The sequence below is a fragment of the Acanthisitta chloris genome, unplaced genomic scaffold (assembly GCF_000695815.1).
Source record: "Acanthisitta chloris isolate BGI_N310 unplaced genomic scaffold, ASM69581v1 scaffold14991, whole genome shotgun sequence".
Taxonomy (NCBI): Eukaryota; Metazoa; Chordata; class Aves; order Passeriformes; family Acanthisittidae; genus Acanthisitta; species Acanthisitta chloris.
In genome coordinates, this window is record NW_008655588.1 from 1 (window position 1) to 17,117 (window position 17,117).

The 17,117-nt window shown below is 42.3% G+C and overlaps 2 protein-coding genes across 3 annotated transcripts; one reads left to right on the forward strand and one right to left on the reverse strand.

The window, feature by feature from the left end:
• Positions 1-935: 935 nt before the first annotated feature.
• On the forward strand, positions 936-7,861 carry TSG101 (tumor susceptibility 101; the record flags this gene model as incomplete). The annotated part of the gene is made up of 4 exons (XM_009083979.1): positions 936-1,030; positions 4,284-4,486; positions 6,451-6,690; positions 7,531-7,861. Coding segments are annotated over 4 exons (628 nt in total), but the record flags the coding sequence as incomplete, so codon positions are not given.
• A 1,606-nt stretch (positions 7,862-9,467) lies between these two features.
• Positions 9,468-15,670, reverse strand: LOC103811033 (L-lactate dehydrogenase A chain). Of its 2 annotated transcripts, XM_009083976.1 has the most exons (7): positions 15,539-15,670; positions 14,670-14,787; positions 13,754-13,927; positions 12,776-12,949; positions 11,795-11,912; positions 10,465-10,588; positions 9,468-10,292 (listed from the first exon to the last, which is right to left on the reverse strand). In XM_009083976.1, exons 1-7 carry the CDS (start codon positions 15,662-15,664, stop codon positions 10,128-10,130), a joined length of 999 nt encoding a protein of 332 aa, XP_009082224.1. In that variant the 5' UTR covers positions 15,665-15,670; the 3' UTR covers positions 9,468-10,127. The 2 variants fall into 2 exon arrangements, with proteins under 2 accessions (XP_009082224.1, XP_009082225.1); XM_009083977.1 differs by lacking the exon at positions 13,754-13,927 and having other exon boundaries at positions 15,539-15,665.
• Positions 15,671-17,117: the final 1,447 nt, after the last annotated feature.

The following is a 17,117-nucleotide window of genomic DNA, read 5'->3' on the forward strand; positions in this document are numbered from 1 at the left end:
GATATATAGATATAATTTTTATTTTTTTTAAGCAAAAAATGTTAATCCCCTGTAAGGATTGGGAAGAAGGAGTGTTATGTATTAAAGGTGAAAATTGGGGATGTTGATAAGTTCTTATGGCATGTTTTTTCCTCCTAAATGTGTTTATTTAAAGTGCTCTAATGTCTGTACAAAAGTGACCAATAGAAGAAGTATTTTAAAAATCATTTATAAATGAGCAGGAAGGTTTTAAGAACTATTAAATTTGCAGTTACCTGGAGAGAGACAGACTATACTTATTTTATATTTTGTATGTTTTCTTGGACCATTTCTCTTTACATAAAGCCACAGTTAACATTCTGCTGCATGCAGGTGTTTGTCAGTCTAGTCCTGACTAATCTGAGTCCTTCTTTCAGTTGATTGTACATGTATTTTAGAAAGGTGTTGACATGTTATATGTCATCTCACAATTCTTTCAGTGGACAAATGAATCCTTTTGCTTTCCTTCATCCTGAGTGTTTCTGGAGGAGTTTCTATATATTTTGCATGTTTTTAGCTTTACATAAAGCAGTTCAGCAGTCAGCTTGTTAAGTAATCTCATACTAGAAATTACTAAATTGAGATTGCTCTTTGTGAGTTTGTAGCTAAAAGAATTTCTTTTGGATCCTTTTGGGGTTTTGTATAGCAAGATTAAGAAATTTTAACAGAGTTTGTCATGTTCCAAGGCAATAACTGGATAGAGTTTCAGATAAAATGGAGTCTCGGATCATACCAGGAATATGAATTGTGATAGATGATGATGTGAGCAGAAAAAGAGAAGTAGTATAACTTCTTGGCCTGCAATTTAAACATTTTATTATGTGAACAAATGTTTAACATGGTGACATAAACACAATATACCTAGATGATACTTTACAAACAGTTATGTAACATTGGCATATCTTTCTTTGTCAAAGCAGCTACCCAAACTATCCTTATCCAGGTGGTGTTCCATTTCCAGCAACCACTAGTGTCCAGTACTACCCTTCTCAGCCTCCTGTGACCACTGTGGGTGAGTAGCTTTGAAAGGATTTCTCTGAAGTGAAGCTTCCCTCTATGACTGATAGGTAAAGAAATAAAAGGGAAGGAGGAATGTGTTGTTCTCAATCCGAGCTTCCAAAGTACTGAGCTTCGATTCAGTTATTAAAAGGAAGAATAAAATACATCTTACATCCTTTGCCTTGTATTATATCCTTTCAGGAACTGGATACTGGATACATTCCTGGTTTTGTGCAATACATTGTGTGTGCTCTCTGTATATTTTGAAGAAAACTGCATGTAACTACATGTGGTTTTTCTCACCCTTGAGTTGTAGGTGACTTTTGATTGTCTGCATTGCTCTGTTTGTGGTTGAGAAAAATACTTTTGTCATTGTTTAAACATCTACTGGCCTCACTTGATTTACTCTTTATTTACATTTTCTTTACTCCAAAAGTAGCTGGCCAAAGCAGAGGTTTCCAGTGCGTTTGGAATGAGCTTCATTTTTCCTGAGTTTCTCCTCGAGCCTCTTCACTGTGACTTCTTATAGGTCCCTACTTGTCACTTTCTCCTTTCTTCCCTTCAGCAGCAGGATCTAGTATATGGACACGTGTCTTTTCCCAGTCAGCTGCTCAGTGGGCCTTTGCTGACACAAAACACTCACTTGGTTTCCACTGTGCCCCTCACTTTTAGTGTATGTGTAGGAGACTGGGAAGGAGTGATAAGTACTGAGCTAAGTAGGAAGCTGGTGCAGTAGCTTTCCAGCTGCTTGGTAGTCCTTTTGGCACAGTTACAGGGTGGGGATGGAGTAGACTCTCTTGTGATGTTCACATTATCAATCTGTTGTAGACTCTTGCGCTGTAATTGAAAAGTGCATCCCTAGGTTCTTCATGTAATGTGTGAACTCCTGGTTATTTAGATACACTCTGTGAAAGATGATGATGTGAACAGAAAAAGAGAAGGAGTATAACTTCTTAGCCTATCCAGAACTTTGTGTATTTTGACATTTTCCTAAACATAAATGGGGACAAAGTTCACAGCTTGGCAAGGGAAGAGAGATGTTTCTACTTTACTCTTAAAATATTTGAGTGGTTCTGTTACTACAGAATTTGGAAACAACAGTAAGTTGTCCCTTGTATTCTTGTGCCTGAGCCCATCCTTTGTGTCCAAGTTCTTTCAGCCTTATGAATTAAAAGTCTTTTCTGAAAGTGCTTGGCTGCTTCAGCGGTCACCTCCACTCTGAGGTGGTATGTCTGCCATGCACACTGCTGCCCCACCAAGTACCTCAGACAGTGCTCACTGTTGTGGGGCTGTAGTTGGGTCCTGGAGAGTTAATGGTCTCCACTGGCTCTTGGGTAGGGAGCTAGTAACCTTTCTAAGGAGTGTTGGCTTTCTGCAGGATCCTTCTCAAACAAGTCCAGTTTTGCTTTTATGTAGTAGAGAGTTAATTTAGAGTACGGATATGTTCCAATTCATTTCTTTCCCTCGTTTTCATCCCCACTGAAGATGAACAGAGGCAGAATATCTGCCAAAGATAGAAGGCTCTTTGAGTCCTGAGTTAAGTCACCTGATACCATGTTGTAATGCCAGATTTTGCAGTGGCAATTTAACATTAGACTGATTCATTGGATGCAGCGGAGTGAAAGTCCTACACCTGTTACACATGGTTTATCTCCTGTGCCAAATGAAATGCAAACATTTCTCTTTAATCATCCACTATATTTACAATAGATATGGGACTTTTTGTTGGGGTTTTTTTTGACGGTACAGTATTTATTTTTTTCTTTCAACTAAAAATGTTTATTTCCTGCACAGTTTGTCTGGTTGTGGTTTATTGTGGTAGTTTATTTAGAAGCATATCAGGTGCTACAACTTCAGTTTTGTGTGGGTGGTGGTGGTGATGTGTTTCCTATAGTGATCTTAGTTTGAATTAAATGAAAAAGCTGATTCAGAGGAGCTTTTTAATAATAGCTGTTTTTTTCAAATAGTCCTTCAGGCTTTTGCTTTCTGTTCAATCATCTGCCATTACTTACCTTTCCGATGCAGTTAGTAGTTTGGAGATTCTCTAAGGTCACTTCTGAAACCAGACTCTGCCTGGTAAAGGTTAAAAGTTTCAGTGCTCCGTGGATTTAATGACCGTGTGCCATGAAATCTTCCCCAGGGTGGGCTAATTATGGAAGTGACAGAAAATGCTAAGGGTTCATGCTCTTTAAGAAGATACATAAAATCTAACTGAGCTGTATTAAAATCATGCTCTATATGTTTAAAGACTTCTTTCCTCTCTGTGAACTCTCGTTGTGTTTGGTGCATTGTCATTTATTTGTCTCTGACCTGCTTTACTGTAAAGTGAGCCTTGTATAAAATCTCCCTGAGGGAGGGATATCCGGGGGAAAGAAAGTAAACATTAGTTCTACTGACATTGGTCCTGTCTGATTCTGATTTTGTTATGGAATAATCAATTATGGAAAGTAAACAGTAACTGAAGTCATGCTGATGCTGTTTTTGAAGGAAAATCAGGTGTTTTCATTTTGATTTAGAACATACATACTTACAATTGTCTGCCTTAAACAGGAAGTCCCAAACAGTGAGTAAACTCTTTATCCCAGATAGTTTGAGTGACTTGGTTTAAGTTTCACTCTCAGTGTGGGAAGTGCTGTCCTTTTCTCCTTTTCATAAGCAGCAGCAGCAGCAATGATGGATGCCTGGGTTTGTGTGTATGGTGCTTTTTGACAGCTTCTGTTGCTGATTCTCACAGTTCACCAAATATTGGAAATGATCTTGCTGACTGGCAACAGGGTGATTTTTTTCAGGCCAGAACTTTCCCTCTGTCTTTCTTAGTTTAAAGTTCTCCTTACCAGACCAGGTAATGTTAAAAAAACCAAACCAAACCAGGAATACCTATAGGCACATTCACTGTCCCAAGCCAGCTGTTACATGAATTGTGGTTGAATACATCTATCCATTAACTCTTCTTCCTCTTTAAAAGGACTCAGACTATGTACTTCAGGGGAAATGGTTGGCCCATTTTTAAATTAGAGAATGGATATGGGACTGTTGCAGTACATGAGTGGATGCATACTCTTAAATTTACTTGTGTCCATCTTAATGTACTTTATCTCATTGTGGTCTCTTCACTGCTTCTGAAAATTCTTAGAGCAGTTTATTTGATTGCTTCCTGTTGCTGAGGTGCATACAGCAAGTTGGCCACTTTTAATTCCAGCTGGCTTTATACTGCAGCCAGTGCAGCTCAGAGTTTAGTCTGATGCTTGTGAAATTTCCTTGTGCAGGACCCAGCAGAGATGGCACCATCAGTGAGGACACCATTCGAGCTTCCCTTATCTCAGCAGTCAGTGATAAGCTGAGATGGCGCATGAAAGAGGAAATGGATCGTGCCCAAGCAGAGCTCAATGCCTTGAAACGGACAGAGGAGGACCTGAAGAAAGGACACCAGAAACTGGAAGAGATGGTAACTCGCCTGGATCAAGAAGTGGTAAGCTGAGATGAACCACTGCTCTGTACCTGAGTGTTCCTAGTAGTGAAGAGAAGCATGTAATTAATGAATTACTAGGCATGATCAAGGCTGCCAGTGCATTGCTCTTATTCTCTTTCCCATTTGGGGTGTGTGTGCTCAGGCTGAAGCAAGTCAGAAATCGCAGTGACCATAAGATGCAGTGTCCTGCATGTGTCTTGCAAGTGTCATTGCTCAGTAGTAGAGGAGCAATATTATTTTTCCCCATCCTTCCTGTGAAAAATGTTAGTGGTGTGAGATTGTTTCATCATTATGTCTCCGTTTCTTGGTAATAATGTGTAACAGCAGCACCGTGGAACATTTCAGTGTCTTAATGCCCAGACACCGATTTTGATCACATTCTCCTTTCCCAGAAGAGTCTCTCCTACTCACAGTATGCTCAGAAATTCCTGCAGTTTTCTATTAAGGCACCTTCTGCTTAGTCTGTCTGCTCCTTACATTGCTGCTCAGGAGGAAGTTTTGGGGATTGATGAGCACTTTGTGAAACCAACTCAGTGCTCAGATATGGTTTAAAAAAACCCCTAGAAATTGTTACTCGGGAGTAGAGAATATTATGTCACTGTATGAACCTATGATGTGCCCACTTAAATGTAGTATATAATTCTAGTCTTTCCTGTCTTGAAAAGAAAGGACATAATAGAACTGATGATGCTTGACGCAAAGACCTATATCAAGAATAGTGTGGCAGTGGGACCAGGACAGTGATCATCCCCCTGTACTCATCGCTGGTGAGGTCACACCTCGAGTCCTGTGTTCAGTTTTGGGCCCCTCACTTTAGAAAGGACATTGAGGCTCTGGAGTGAGTCCAGCCAAGGGCAATGAGATCGGAAAAGGTCTGGAAAACATGTTGTCTGAGGAAGGTCTGAGGGAGCTGGGTTTCTTTAGGCTTGAGAAGAGGCTCAGGGGTGACCTCATGGCTCTCTACAACTCCCTGAACAGTGTTATAGAGAGGTGTGGGATGGTCTCTCCTGCCAAGGCTGCAGGGAGAGGAATAGAGGGAATGGCCGTAAGCTGAGGTAGAGGAGAGTCAGATTAGATGTTAGGAAAAAAACTTTCCTTGTCAGGGTGGTGAGGCAGATTGCCCAGGGAGGTGATGGAGTCACCATCCCTGGAAGTGTTTAAGAGGTATCTGGATCTGGTGCTGGAGGATCTGGTTTAGAGGTTCCAGCAGAGTGACAGGTTAATGGTTGGACTCAATGATCTTAGAGGTCTCCTCCAGCCTTGATGGATTCTAGGATGATCCAGCAGATGAGACAGTTTCCATATAAGACATGACTAAGTGAGCTAGGATTTGAGTCTGGAAAAAAAGACAGTGGGGACAGAGAGTGGAATATGGCAATAGTCTGTATGGCTTTGAGTGGTAGGAGGAGAAACACAGTGTAGAGTCTGTTCTAGTGTGCTAGCTGTGGGACACCAAAAACACAAGGAGGTAAATTCAAAAGTACATCTCACACAGGTGCAGTTGGTTATAGTTCCCATTAGTGGGTAAAAGCTCATTATGTTTCCTGTCAAAACAGTTAAGTGTTTGATCTGTGCTCAGCAAACTTGTATAGGAGTTTACTTCCAAAAACACATTCCAAAGAAAATAATTGTTTTGGCTTTGCTTTTATCATCTTTAGCTAGCTTAAATGGTTATTTTTTCTTGTGTGGCAACTTCCAAATACTTAAAGACTGTTAGAGTGCCTTCTCTGCAGTTATAAATTGGAAATGGATTGACATTATCTAAAACAGATTTTACTTTTGTAAAAGGAAAAGAATATGAAATCTATAGATTGGCAGCTCTTTCTTTTGTAAAAATCGTAACAGATAAGTAGAGAAGTAAAGAATCAACTGGTATGTCTAAAAATCTTTCATCTTTACAGTTGTATCACAAGAAGACAATCAGCTTTTGAGACCTAATAAATAAACATCTTAATTGTTTTTAGGCTGAAGTTGACAAGAACATTGAACTTCTCAAAAAGAAGGATGAGGAGCTTAGTTCTGCCTTAGAGAAAATGGAAAGTCAGTCAGAAAATAATGACATAGATGAAGTTATTATTCCTACAGCACCACTTTACAAGCAGATCCTGAACTTGTATGCAGAGGAGAATGCAATTGAAGACACCATCTTCTACCTTGGGGAAGCACTGAGACGTGGAGTGATAGATCTAGATGTCTTTTTAAAGGTAGGTTTCTTGGAATGCTTCTAAGATGTGCATTTTAAATGTGTTTAACTCTTGTGTTCAGCTTATTAATGTTCGTGATCTATTCACTGAAGAGGATCCTGTAGGAACATGAATACTTTTATGTTCAGGCATAAGGTTTAGAAAGGAATTTCATAATTAAGATAAAAGACCGATTTTGAAAGCTTCATAGATAGGCAGTCATTTATCATTAGACAGGTGCAACAGTGGCAGCATAAGCTTTCCATTGGGCTTGAATCCTAACACTGGAGAAACTAAGGTTGACTGGAGGATTCACAGAGCTTTTCACTTGCAGCCAGTGGAGTGTTAGAGTCTGGAAAGATGAGTCTATCCAAGGGCCACTGAGTAACAAGAGTTCCCAGTCATTCGTTTTTCTGACAGTTGAGGTTCCCCCTAGGTTACCACTTCAGCTTTGTCTCCAACAGCCAGTGTACAATTCACTACGTGGAGACAGATTATTTCCTTCTTGTGTAACTTGCTAGTTCTGTTCAGCTGCTAATAGAACTGTTCTCTGCCCCAGGGGAAGTGCATTAGTCTGATTTCACCTTGGAGTACATATTACTCCTTTGATAAGAATATGTGTGGAGTTAATAATTAAGACCACAAAGAACAAACTGCAGTGATTGCACCTGGTAGCCACCTGTCAGGCATTTTAAGCCACAAAAATGCCTTTTAGCAGACTTATGCGTTTAGTGTTTCCAAAAAACCAACATCCTGTTTGAGTTATGAGATGTGTCACGCTTTGAGAATTTCTACTGCAGTATAATTGAGTTTATATCAAAACTTTCCCAGTCACCAACTGTTCTTACTTTCTCTCTGCAGCATGTACGTCTTCTGTCTCGCAAGCAGTTCCAGCTGAGAGCATTAATGCAGAAAGCAAGGAAGACTGCAGGACTCAGTGATCTCTACTGAACTCTCAGCCTACCTGGGAAGTTAGGCTTCCTTATGAAGCAGCCATTCTCTTGATATTTCTCTTAATCAGTAGGTGCCCAGAATAAGTTATTACATCATTCAAGTGTAAGATATTTTGAATCAATAATATATTTTCTTTTTGGTAAAGACTAGCTTTTATTAATGCACTTTCTATCTCCTGTAATCTTTGTGCTGGTGGACTTAACGCTGAATAAAACTTGTTGCATATTTTCTTCCTCTACAGAACTGTGTATGATGTGCTTTCTTTACCAGCAGCTCCTGGCTTATGCAGGGTCAGCTTAACCATGCTTTAACTTCTGACATTTGAAAGACATGGCAGTGTCCCAAACTGGAAAAACACATTTATTATGACCAGTGAAAACTGACAAATCAAAATTTCAAAGCCCTGCTGTTTGATACAGCTGTTGACACCCAAGAATTCTTTTCTGAAGTGAGTTTAGGGACAGTTACATTGTATTGACTTGCCTGATCTACCATCAGGTAATAGCCATAGTGGAGCTCACTGGAAAATGCCAGGCAAACAAAAAGCTGCTGCGTTTGGTGTTGGACTGCCTGCCAGACAGGGAACACACCAGAGTGCCACAGGTTTCTGGCTGTGTGAGCTGGGACAGAGCTCACAGTGCCAAGTCTGATGGTTAGACACTGCACTGCCTGCAAAGAGGGTATATTGTATGGAGCCAACTTGGAGTGCTGTAGGGATTCATGGTGCTGCTCTTGTCACCTCTCAGCAGCATGCTGCAGTCCTCCACTGGCTTTTGTAGGATGCCTCAGTGAAACTAGCTTGACCACTGAAGGTTCTTGGTCTCAGCACAGTCACATGTGGCTCAAGGCCTTTGCCTTATGGCATTTCCTGTTACTGTTGGGCCTGAAGAGGTTGGAGTTCATATTGAAAAGCTGGGTGAGACTTAAAAGTAGCAACAACTCTAAGTCCAGTGGATCCTTTGAAAGCTTCAAAAATGGCTTCTTTCCATCTTCCTGTGATCTGCATAGCCACAGTGACTATGAATAGTTGTGTTCTATGTGTTCTCTTTCCAGGTGCTGTTTTGGTCACTCGGATATAAGAGAAAGCAGTGCAGTAGCTAGAGCTTTTGCTTTGTCATTGAAGTTGCTTCATGAACACTTTCAGCTTGTTGTAAAATACTTCTGAGTATCACCAGCTGCAGCCCACAGTACCACCACAGCCACCTCGGGCTGAATGAGGTGATCTGTTTCCATTCCTAAGCCACATGCTGGGTCCTAGCATTACAAAATGCTGAGTAGGCCCTTTCCCTCCTCATTGGTATGAGGTATGTTTTAAAGTATTTATGACAGATAAGGTGATTAATTCTTCCTTACCTGACTTGTTCTGGGCTTGGAGGACTAACTTTGGTCAGTTTCAATGCATGGCTGCTATTCCAGAGGAGATGCTTTTTTTGTGCTTGGCAGCAAGCTTTTTGTGGATGTCAGGTACTTGATGTGGAGACATTTCTTGCTATGCACATTTCTGTGTGTACAGGTAAGGAAGACACCTCCTTTGTTGCCTTATTTCTCCATTCCCTTATCATACTGTCAGTAGAGCCTGTTTCTTTGCATTAAGATGGGAATCAAGTTTAAGTTCTGAGTATTTAAACACTTCTGTTACTGTTTTTTCATCCCTACCTTTAGACTGTCAGAAAGTTCACTACATAAATATCCGGAGCCTACAGCAGAGGAGCTGTACACATTACATTATTACACAGGTGATATTTGAGTTAGTGTGACTTGAAAAATATAACTGATTTAGATGGGTCTAAGTAGAGCTGCATTTTGGAGAGAAAGTCCTATAAAGAAAAACAAGGAAACAGAAATAACAGTTTGTGGTTTATTTGGTGTTGGAGCTGGTACTACAGTTGGACAGTCACTGTCTTGTTGCACATAGAAACCTTAACATTTTTTAAACATGCTCAGGAGACAGAGCTTACAACTAGACTGATATAGTACACAAAAATAAGGTTCTCTAAAAAAAAGTATCCACAAAAATTCCAAAGCAGTGTTAGGAAAATACACTTGGACCTATCAACAGTGAAATATTTTAGCTATTCAGCTGGCAGAGAAGGTTGGTCAATTGGCTTGACAATCCTTGAACTGCAAGAAAATAGTCTTTGGTTTCACTTTGTGTATCAATTAGTTACTTATTCTTCTGAACCAACAGGAAACAAGATGAGGAAAAGGCAAAGGGTTTTTAGGCAGTGCTGCTTTGAATGCTGGATTTCTGTCATACCACTTCACTGAACAAGACTGACTAGGTTATCTAGCTCTGGCTAAGAACGGGTGTCTGTGAGCAGGGAAAACCCTAGAGCAGTTTCCTAATGCTATCTTCAGGAAACTCATTTGTTCAGATCTGAGCTTTTTGTGTGTTCTAGTTGAGATACATACATTGAAAGATTTGACTTACTTGGAAAGTGCAACGTAAGACAAACCACTAAACCCGTTAAACTGCAAAGAGCCAAAGAACTGCTTGGGCAGATTTAAAACTGTAGTTCCTTCTGGATTCCCCAGAGTGTATCTGCACTCTTCCTTAATTTGTCCTCTTCCTCAGGTTTTAGGATCATCTTCACTACATCAGTGATACCATTACTGCCCAGTACACAAGGAACACTTAGGAAGACGTCTTCTTTTATTCCATGCAAGCCCTGAAAAGGAGGTAAGGATTGTTAGGCTCAAATTTGTCTGTAGATTTCATAGAATATCCTATCAAGAAAACTCAACTAAAATTAGTTGAAATTAAACTAGAAAGTGATCACTGTTCTTCAGAAATCCCAAGGTTTTTAGTAAGACAGAAGTTAGCAAAAAGGAGCTGCTCACCTTAACAATTGTAGAGATAGGATGCACTCTTCTCAAGTTCTTCATAATGCTTTCAGCTAGATCTCCCACAGAAAGGCCAATAGCCCATGATGTGTACCCCTTCAGTTTGATGACCTCATAGGCACTACAGAGACAGAGGCACTCATTATAAAACAAGTACAGAATCACAGAATCATCAAGGTTGGAGGAGACCTCCAAGATAGAGTCTAACCATTAACCTGCCACTCTGCTGGAACCCCTAAACCCTATCCTCCAGCACCAGATCCAGACACTCTTAAACAACTTCAGGGAAGGGATGATAGGCAACACAAGCAGTGTACTTTTGCTTATGAAATCAATGGTTGAAGGACACTTAATGAGTGGACTTGTATTAGCAGAACAAGGGAAAATTAAGATACAGTTATGTGAATAATCTCCACCACCTCCCTGGGCAACCTATTCCAGTGCCTGAACACCCTGACAGGGAAAACATTTTTCCTAACATCTAATCTGACTCTTCTCTCTCTCAGCTCTCTCTCTCCCTGCAGCCGTGGCAGGAGAGACCATCCCACACCCCTCTACAACCCCTGTCAGGGAGTTGTAGAGAGCCATGAGGTCACCCCTGAGCCTGTTCTCAAAGCTAAACAAACCCAACTCCCTCAGCCCTTCCTCATTTGTTCTAGACCTTTTCTGAACCTCGCTACCCTTGGCTGGACCCTCTCCAGAGCTTCAATGTCCTTTTTTAAGTGTGGGGCCTAAAACTGAGCACAGCACTTGAGGTGTGACCTCGCCAGTCCAAGTGCAGGCAGATGATCATTGCCCTCATCCTGCCAACCCCGCTATTCTTGATCAAGGCCAAGATGCCATGACCTCGCTATTCTTGATCGAGGCCAAGATGCCATTGGCCTTCTTAGCCACCTGTACCATCAGCTGAAATGCTTGAAGTTTGTAAGAAGGGCTTTTGGAGGTGCCTTAATGATCTGGGGGCAGCGGAAGCTTGAGTGATTCGCTGACAAAGCTGAAATAACTCAGCAGTGAATTCTATTTGCATTACTGACAAGGCCGAAATTAACTCAGCAGTGAATTCTATTTGCATTTTACACTACTCCCACAGTTACACTGGAAGCTAAAGCACCTCCCTAATTTCAAGTTTACTAATCATGAAAACTTAACTCTGCCAAACCTACATTACTCCTTAAATACTATTTCAAGTTCTATTATGTTTGCACCCTGACATTTCTTTTGACTGCTATGGTATTTATGAAACTAGATCTGGGTACTGCATTTCAGAAATGCTATAGCTCCTCATGATTTTTCTTGTGTTGGAATTAAAAAAACCACCAGTATTTACCTCTCCACTACCTGCTTATGGACCTCCTTCCAGTGTTCCTTGTCTGCATCAGTTCCCAAGTCTGGATGAAGAGCCTTCAGGGAGACGCCAGCAACATTCACTCCACTCCAGACAGGTACTGAAGAGTTAGACACAGATTACTCTATCTCACAAAGAATACTTAGTTTTATCCTTCCCAAATTCACAGTTAACATAAAATCTACTTGGATTAATCTGCAACATATCACTTATGGTTTAGATACAACTTTAAATATAATATGACCTATGAGGACAGTCTAAATTGCAGGCTGAGGACCTAGGAGCATATAAATATCTTTAGAGATGATACCACGAGGTTTGAATATACCTTTATTGGAGCAAAACACCTAGGCAACATGAACTAAAATGACCATCACTCTCCATTTTGGAAAGTTGCTCAGAGTAAGAGTTGATTCCAAATGCATTCTCTGAGTGCCAGGAAGCACAGTACTGCTCCAGTGCTGCTAGGGCGAGCACAGGTTAAGTAAGGACAAGTTTTCTTTTTCCTGTCTTCTAGATTTGCATAAGGAGAAATTTTCTTTTTCCTGTCTTCTAGATTTGCCTCTGCACTTCAGTTCTTATACAGTAATCAGGAGATGCCAGTAAAGGCAACTGAGTGACTACCGGCAGGTTTAACGCAGATAGAGTCCCTTGCAGAGAACTTTTATCCTGTTGCTGCTTCAGTTTGGTTTTTTTGGGGAGTTATGGGAACAACTTAGCCTAGAAATGTTTAGCCACCTCAGGTTACAGTAATGACCTTTTCCAAGCAGAGTCCTTCAGGTCAAATATAGACCATCTAAGGTTACTCTGTGCAGCAGAAGAGTTAATGCAGGACTTGCATGCTTAAGGTGCTGCAGCACAAACGTTAAGAGCCATGCTTTGCTGTGGCTTTTTGAGGTGTTTCTCGCAAACGAAGTACCAGAAAAAGTTCTGTTGTAAGAGCCAGCCAGATTCCACCCTTACCACTTGAATCTCCATGCTCTCCAACAATCCATCCGTGGCAGCTCAGAGGGTGGATGCCCAGTCTTTCTCCCATGAGGTGGCGGAAACGGGCAGAGTCCAAATTGCAGCCACTACCAATAACACGGTTCTTAGGAAAGCCACTGATCTTCCAGGCCACATAGGTCAAAATGTCCACTGGAAGTAGAACAGAGGGGACAACAAGTGTCACTCATGAGCAATTTGGTAGCTAGGATGGTATCTTCCATTCATCTGTAAGCATTTTATCTCCCTGCCAGTTGCATGGAACAGAGCATAAAGCAATGGCCATGGCCAGGCCCTGCAGTGGCCTAACACAATGACAGTTTCCAACAGGAAACCCAACAGCTCTGCCTCTAGGCTATGCATGCAGTTATCAGTGCCCCTTACTCTGTCCTGCACTAAAGATCACTTGGACTGAAAACTCAAGTTGAAGGGAACTTTATTTCTTGGAAGACCAGACTGCTAAGTGTACAGAGGGAAGATGACACTTCTTGCTATGTAGATACCATAGAATGGTTAGGGTTGGAAAGAACCTTAAAGATCATCTAGTTCCAACCCCCCTGCCATGGGCAGGGACACCTTCCACTAGATCAGGTTGCTCAGAGCCCCATCCAACCTGGCCTTGAACATCTCTAGGGGCATCCACAGCTTCTCTGGGCAACCCATTTCACCACCTTCCTAATAAAGAATTTCTTCCTCATAGCTAACCTAAATCCACCCTCCTTCTGTTAAAGCCATTATGCTTTGTCCTATCGCTACATGCCCTTGTAGAAAGTCCATCTCTCTTTTAGGCCCCTTCAGGTACTGGAATGCTGCTGTGAGCTCTCCCTGGAGCCTTCTCCTCCCCAGCATAATTATTTTCTAAAAGCCTATGCTTGGCCATATTAGCACCCTAGTGCCACCTTACTGAAGAAATGCCAGTCTTTAAGCCAAATCCTCTTAAGGCAGCACAAGACAAACCTGGGTTTGAGACAATAAGCAGCTTGCAGTCAGGACTGTATTTAACAACGTTGGGAATGATGAATTTGAAGATATTCACGTTGCGCTGGACCAGGTTGAGGCGGCTCTCTCCCTCCTGCTGACGGGCACCAGCAGTGACAATCACCAGCTTGGAGTGTGCAGTCACACTGTAATCTGCAGGCAAAAGGCTCTGTCAAACATGACCTCTTTCCACACATGGTTCAGAACAGGAGTTCTCAGCTCCTTTGTGTACTGAGATCTAAAACTCTCGGGTCTGAGAGCACAGTAATTCTCCTGGTGATTGTACCCTAGACTTTGCTTCTACAGGAAGTTAACTTTTCTTTTAATGCTGAGGCTTATTGCCAGAGGTGGCAACCTTGGGGCATATCAACATGCCTTAACATGCAGATGCAGGCAGTGGTATTCCATGCTTCTCGGGCACAGGTGGTAGCTGTTGGGATAGCATTCAGTGCCAGTGCTGCACAGAGGAGGAAGAAGGCTCTGCCTTCATAATCTACTACCTGTGGGCACTGTTGCTGCACAGTAACAAAGATAAGAACTGGTTAGCCTTTGCCCTGCTCGAGGCTGCCATAAACTTCAAGCTATCAGACATCTGCAGCCCAGAAGTCAACAGTAATGTGTTCAGGGGTTAACTGGCTGTGAAATAAAACTCTCAAAGGTGCAGAAGTACTTAAGAAATTAATCTTTCTGCACTAAGTGGTGAACCCTGGAAGATAATTCCTAGCTGCACTGGCTGCAACAAGGTATAGGAAATGACATCAGCTGAGTGGATATCCATGAGCTTTCCTGCTAACAATGAGACTAACAGGCTAAGTGCTAGGCTTGGGTAACCAATGTGAGACCTGGAGTGGCTGTCTCCATTTGGAAATAATGAGCATATTAGAGCCATACTTGCCTTTGCCAGAGACAATCTTCGGTGTTTTAAGGAAGAGGCTGCCATGCTGGAGATCGAGCATCTCTCCTCTGAGCTTGTCCTCCACAACATCAACAAGGGCAAGTTCATCAGCCAAGTCCTACAAGAGACCAAGATGAAATGGTAAGTTTATTGCCTCTTTCAGCAAAGCCTCCAATTTATAAACTGTCAAGTTACAATTATTTTAAAGCAGTGATTTACTTAAGCAATTTTGCTCATCTCTAACACTTCTTTCCAGAGTCCTTAAATTAGTCTATTGGGGTATCAACTTTCTTGAGTTGGTTTCATACTTTTCATAACCACATTCTGTGTGAAATAGTTGTACAATTTAGCAGGACAATAATGAAGAATAATTTAATAGTGGTTCATGAGCAACCTATTTGACAGTTAAGTAAAGCAAGTCTGGTGTTAACCACAACATTTTCAGTATGATAATGGACTGCAGAGGACAAGTCATTCAGAGTGTTGAGAAACAGTTTTTTCCAGACCACACTACAAATAATTATTCCACTGCCCACTCTGCTGAAGACAAAATGACTCCTCAGTTCTTAATCTGTGTGTTAGAGACCTCCTACTTAGAAGGGAGCCTGGAAGTCCCTCAAAAGTAAGTGCAGCTCTAAAAATGATACATGAAGTATGTTCTGTCTGATAATAAGGCAGACTTGATTTACAAGAACTGCAGCTCCTTGTTTGCTGTCAACAGCTTGAACACCACTGCTTCACTCCAGGCCCAAACAAAGGAATGTATAACCAGAGGTTCATCTTGTGTGCTTAGTCTAATAAGGGAGATTATTTTTGTCCTCCCTTTTAGGCCTCAGGTTCTTCTGCTTCATCCCAAGCTTGGCACTTACCTTCATCAGGACGCTGATAGCACAGGCCATTCCAACTGCACCCACACCAACCACACTGATCTTATTCTGGGCATGGCTCTGGTCCTGTTTGTGGAGCGTGTGAATGAGCTGATCCTTGAGAGACATGGTGCACTGCTGAAGGGAAAGCAACCTATCATTTCTCCAAGCTTTGGAGCTTTTACTGACATCAGAATACTCATATCAAGCAAGACAGACTTTATTCCAGGACGGCACAAAAATGGATATAAACCACATGCCTCAAATGTCTGTCAATACTGCCCATATGCGGTAACTGAATTATTGATGACAGTTCTCTGGTTAAGCTCACTATAGCTTTCCCTCAAATACAGCCCGAGACCCACTGATTACACAGCATGCTCCAGCAGCAGCATGAAATTCTAAATGCCCATCCATATTACATTTAGGTACAGGAAGCCATTTTAGTACTTCTAAGCACAGCAGAGTCTGGCAATCTCTGTTCTCCCGCCCTGAAAAACTGGTATTCTGTGCCCTGAAGCCTTTCCAGAGCTATAGTTGTGCAACAGTTAGGCAAACCCTTCTTAAGCACAGCATGATCCTCCCAGTCAAGTTTATGAGTTTGTTTTCAAGTGAAACTGCAGAGTTTTGAATTAAGATGGCTACAGACTGGTGCTACCATCTCCCCCACCCTGCACAGCAGCCTGGTTATGTGGGTGCTGACAGCCAGGGATGTGCTGAAATGGCACGGAGGACTGCACGTTCACCTCCTGCTCCAGGCAGAAGCCAACATCACACATTCCCAGATGGTGCTGCACTGGGAGCAGCCCTAAGAGCCCAGGGCAGGAGCAGCCTCGCAGATGGATGCGAGTACAGACACAACACGACTCAGAAGTTGGTGCAGAACAGGCAGCAACTCGTTCAGCGCAGCAAAAGCCGAGCAGAGCAGACGAGAGCTGAGTTAGGGGCGGAGGGAAGGAGGGGCAGGAAGCCAGCAGAGTCCATATTTAGGAAAAATCAACCAAGCTGCGTCAGTCTTCATAGAACCAACCATCAGGGTTGGAGGAGACCTCGAAGATCATCGAGTCCAACCATTAATTTGCCACTCTGCTGGAACCCCTAAACCATATCCTCCAGGGTCAGATCCAGATGATTCTTAAACATTTCCAGGGATGGTGACTCCACCACCTCCCTGGGCAACCTATTCCAGTGCCTGACCAACCTAACAGGGAAAAAAAATTTCCTAACACCCAATCTGACTCTCCCCTCTACCAGTGCAGTGCATGCTCCATGTGCCAAGTTCTCCCTTCGGCTGATAAGAAGCACCCACTCACCCATTTCTCCTGCACTTAATTCTCAAAGCTTTTTGCTTTCAGAGTGCCACGAAAGAAGCAAGTTAGGACCGCAGCACCTGATATATTTTCACCTCTATTTCAAAGCCTCCCATCTCACTGCAGGGTCACTCCCTAAGGCAAGTTAATCCGCAGAGGCTCAAGGGGATGGAGGGGACGGAATTGTGAGTCAACATCACAAAGCAGGGCGCGATGTTGGGATCAAACCTCGATATCTCCTCGCCCGGGGGGACACGGGCGAGCGGGGGGCG

Excerpts from the sequence above, each read along its gene's own strand:
- LOC103811033 (XM_009083976.1), bottom strand. The coding sequence starts at position 15,664 with ATGTCTCTCAAGGATCAGCTCATTCACACGCTCCACAAACAGGACCAG. Across the intron at positions 13,928-14,669 it reads GAAGATTGTCTCTGGCAAAG|ATTACAGTGTGACTGCACAC; the intron begins GCAAGTATGGCT and ends TTTTGCCTGCAG. Across the intron at positions 10,293-10,464 it reads CTATCTCTACAATTGTTAAG|GGCTTGCATGGAATAAAAGA; the intron begins GTGAGCAGCTCC and ends CCTCCTTTTCAG.